This window comes from Eurosta solidaginis, chromosome 4 (genome assembly GCF_040869045.1).
Source record: "Eurosta solidaginis isolate ZX-2024a chromosome 4, ASM4086904v1, whole genome shotgun sequence".
In the NCBI taxonomy this organism is placed as follows: Eukaryota; Metazoa; Arthropoda; class Insecta; order Diptera; family Tephritidae; genus Eurosta; species Eurosta solidaginis.
The window spans coordinates 235,373,016-235,376,553 of NC_090322.1; the positions used below are offsets into that span (position 1 = coordinate 235,373,016).

At 37.3% G+C, this 3,538-nt stretch overlaps 1 protein-coding gene across 2 annotated transcripts; it reads left to right on the forward strand.

Moving 5' to 3' along the window:
* Positions 1-560: 560 nt before the first annotated feature.
* On the forward strand, positions 561-1,984 carry LOC137249203 (uncharacterized). 2 transcript variants are annotated; one of them, XM_067780505.1, is made up of 2 exons: positions 561-1,527; positions 1,610-1,731. In XM_067780505.1, the coding sequence occupies exons 1-2, from the start codon at positions 1,080-1,082 to the stop codon at positions 1,717-1,719; spliced, it is 558 nt and encodes a 185-aa protein (XP_067636606.1). In that variant the 5' UTR covers positions 561-1,079; the 3' UTR covers positions 1,720-1,731. The 2 variants fall into 2 exon arrangements, with proteins under 2 accessions (XP_067636606.1, XP_067636605.1); XM_067780504.1 differs by having other exon boundaries at positions 564-1,984.
* Positions 1,985-3,538: the final 1,554 nt, after the last annotated feature.

Here is a 3,538-nt window from a genome sequence, read left to right on the forward strand (position 1 = left end):
TTTCTAGTTTACCTAAATTGGCCCATCATGGGTCGAAACTATGCTTTTTGGCAACGTAGCCTGCGTCAACGCCAGCCACGAAATTTTTCCTTTGCGAACAATCAATAAAAATAGGAAGACTTAATGAGTGTACATAAACCAAGTAAAAATAATAAGAAAGGAGAATTGGAGAATAGAGCACGAAAAACTAAGTAGAGGAGCAAGGACAGCAAATAGAGTAGAGGAAATTAATGAGGCTGTGTAAACTTCGTGAGTGCTCATAAACCCAATAAGAACAATAAGAGAAATCTATAGGAAGCGAGAGAGTGAAAGAAAAGTGGAACGACAAGAAAACATAAGAATAAATAAGAACCTGTAGACTGAATAATAGCACATAAGCCGAATAAAAATAATAAGAACGGAGAATTGAAGAAAAGGGGGCGCAAAACTGAAGGCATGGACAACAAAAAATAATAACGGTAAATAATAAGACTGTGTAGATTTAGTGAGTGCACATAAACCAAATCGGAACAATCATTAGGGAAAGGCGAAGAGCAGAGAGATGAGATGCTGAAGGAGTGGGAGATAAGACTTATAGGATAAATTGGAGTAAAGAGCAAGGAGAGGAGTAGGAATGGAAGGCAGAAAGCATGGAAAAATTGCTGAGTTATGAACACTATAATAAGAACTCGATGATTTTTAAACGGTTTTTATGCTGTTAAGTCTAGCTTTGGGTCCCAATAACACTATGACGGAGCGTTAAAAGAAGGTTAAGGGTTCGAATGAGAGTGTGCGTAGCAAGGTCACGAAAAGGGCTATTGATGGTTGGACGACATACCATTTACCCGAAAATCGACGCATGTAAAAGATGCCTAAGTAAATATATAAAAAAAAAAAAACACTTGTGCCTCATCTCAGTACACATTTTCTCCTTAACTTCAAATAATAAACAAAACATTTCAAAATTTTTTCAAAACAGTTCAATATGCTGAGATTAAACTAAATTTAGTACGAAATTTTTTAGTTGAAGTAATTAAAATACAAATCGTCAAAATTTAAAATTAAAAAAAGCACACCCTTTTTCCAACTCATCAAATAGCATGGGGAAAAAGGGCAAAGGCAAAAAGGATAGTGGTAAGAAGGGACGTAAGAGCAATGCATCCGCATCATCCGCTGGAAGCAAGAAAGGTAAAAAAGGAAAAGGAAAAAAGGGGAAAAAATCATCCGTGAACTCAAAAGCATCAGCTACATCTGCAGCCAAAGCAGCATCAATAGAGGCAAGAGCAGCACCTGCACCACCACCACCACCACCACCAGCACAACCACAATGCAATGATAAACAACGTTCCGATGAACCATGCCGTTACACTGAGGATGCCTGTTGCAAGGGAGCCGTGGCTTGTAGACCCAATCATTATCCTGGCATTTTAGATGAACCCGAACGTATGGCCGTCGTTGGCTCTGAAAGCGGTAGCTATGAAAGTCTTTGCAAATTGGTACGAGCTGGCATGCGTTGTGCTGATCGCGTTTTCATCATGACCCCTTGGGGTAATTATGTGATATTTCGCGCACACGATGAAGACAATAAAATCTATTTTATTTATGATGGCTGCACATGTAATGTAAATAGATTTCGTTATTTGGATTTGCATGAAGGTACAGCTGGATTACTCTATTTTGATTGCCTGCATAACCTCATCACCTATATGTTGGACTCGAAAAGGAAACGAATGTCGCTGAAACGCATTAAACGCAGTGTTATTGATGATATTTGCAAAGAGTTTTGTGAATTCGGACACTGAAATGTGTAAAAATTTTGCAAAATGACATGAATATTTCAGAAACAGGGGTGGTGAGAGAAGCATTTTGCAGGAGGATTCGATCAAAATAAAGAAGAGACGCGTTTGCAAAACGAGGGAGCTACTAAGAAAATATTTTTGGAATAATGTTTGGATAAGATTTTTGTTTTAGCAAATCAATAATAAATATTCTTTAATCTGGCATACAAAATTACAACAAGTTGTTTTTAAACTGATTGAATTTTCAAGATCGAAGGACTTATTACTAAAATAGTGAAATTTATGTATTTCGTGGGAAATTCCAGGACACTAATTTGCTCACCAGAAGAAATCAATCAAAAAAGCAGATATATTAGTACGGGATAAAAAATAGCTATACGATGTTAGACTAATAAATACGAATGCATAAGGGTATTTTGAATACAGGACAATATTGGGGATCATTTCAACCGAGTTCATTTCGATATCATTTTAGGATTATGTTTTAAATAAATAAATGTAAGCGCCTCCGAAGAGATTTTAGGCCGAGCTTCTCTACAATTTGCGTCGTGCTCCTTTTTCAATTTCCCTTCAAATTGGCGGGATGGGACCTACTTGTTTTAATGCCGATTCCGAACGGCATCTGTAAGGCAGATGCATTTTTACTGAGAAGCTTTTCATGGCGGAAATACACTCGGAGTGCTTGCCAAACACTGCCGAGGAACGACCCCGCTTAGAAAAATTTTGTTCTATTGAAAAAACTTGTTTCTAAAATTTTGATGTTGCTTTGCCCGGGGCGTGAACCCAGAATCTTCGGTGTGGTAGGCGGAGCACGCTACAATCACACCCCGGCGGATAGGATTATGTTTTGGATAATTTTAATTCCATTTCAAGATTATTGCTGGGAGGTTGTTTCGCGACTATTTCTGGCTCTATTCGGGATTTTTGATTATCTCGGGACCATGCCGTTTGAGATAATTTCCATTGTATTTAAGATAATTTGGGAAAAGTTAATTTCGGGATTGCTCTCGGGACCATTTTAAAATTTGTGATACTAACGGTAGTAATTCGGGATTATTGTATGCATCATTTCCTGTTTTTGTTTTTTTTTCAAAATTGTATGCCAGATTATTTCGAAATTCTTTTAAGGATCATTTGGTCTATTTCGCGATCAATTCGAGATCATTTTAGGATTATATTTGGCATAATATTGAACCTATTTCGAGATAATTTCTGAAAAAAATTAATTTGGGGACTGTGGTTGTGACATTTCTGGACCGTTTCCGGAATGATTCGGGATTTTTCATGCATCATTTCCTGACTTTCGATATTGGTGTCGAGACAATTTTGCCCTATGTATGTATTTCGCGACTATTTCCAGATTATTTGTATTTGAGATAATTTTGATTCTATTTCGAGATAATTTTTAGGAAAATTTCATTTCGGGAAGAGTTGCGGGATTGTTTTGGGGACTATTTCCGGGACTTATGACAATCATGCATCATTTCCTGACTGTTTCAAGATTGTGTTCGTGACCATTGATTTCGGTATAACCTTAATGACTATTGGGGACGCTTAAGTACCACTTCGAGACTGTATCGAGATTGTTTAAGGATTATTTCGAAACTGATCTGAGACGATTTCGAAATAGTTTCGGAATTCTTTTGCTATAATTTCGGGATTGTGCTTGGATCCTTCCGGCACTGTTAAGGAATCATTTAGGACCCGTTTCGAGATCATATGGATTAGCCCCGGATAATTTCGTGGTAGTTTTAACAGAT

What these genes read in the sequence shown, in the direction of transcription:
- LOC137249203 (XM_067780504.1), top strand. Translation starts at nt 1,080, where the DNA reads ATGGGGAAAAAGGGCAAAGGCAAAAAGGATAGTGGTAAGAAGGGACGT.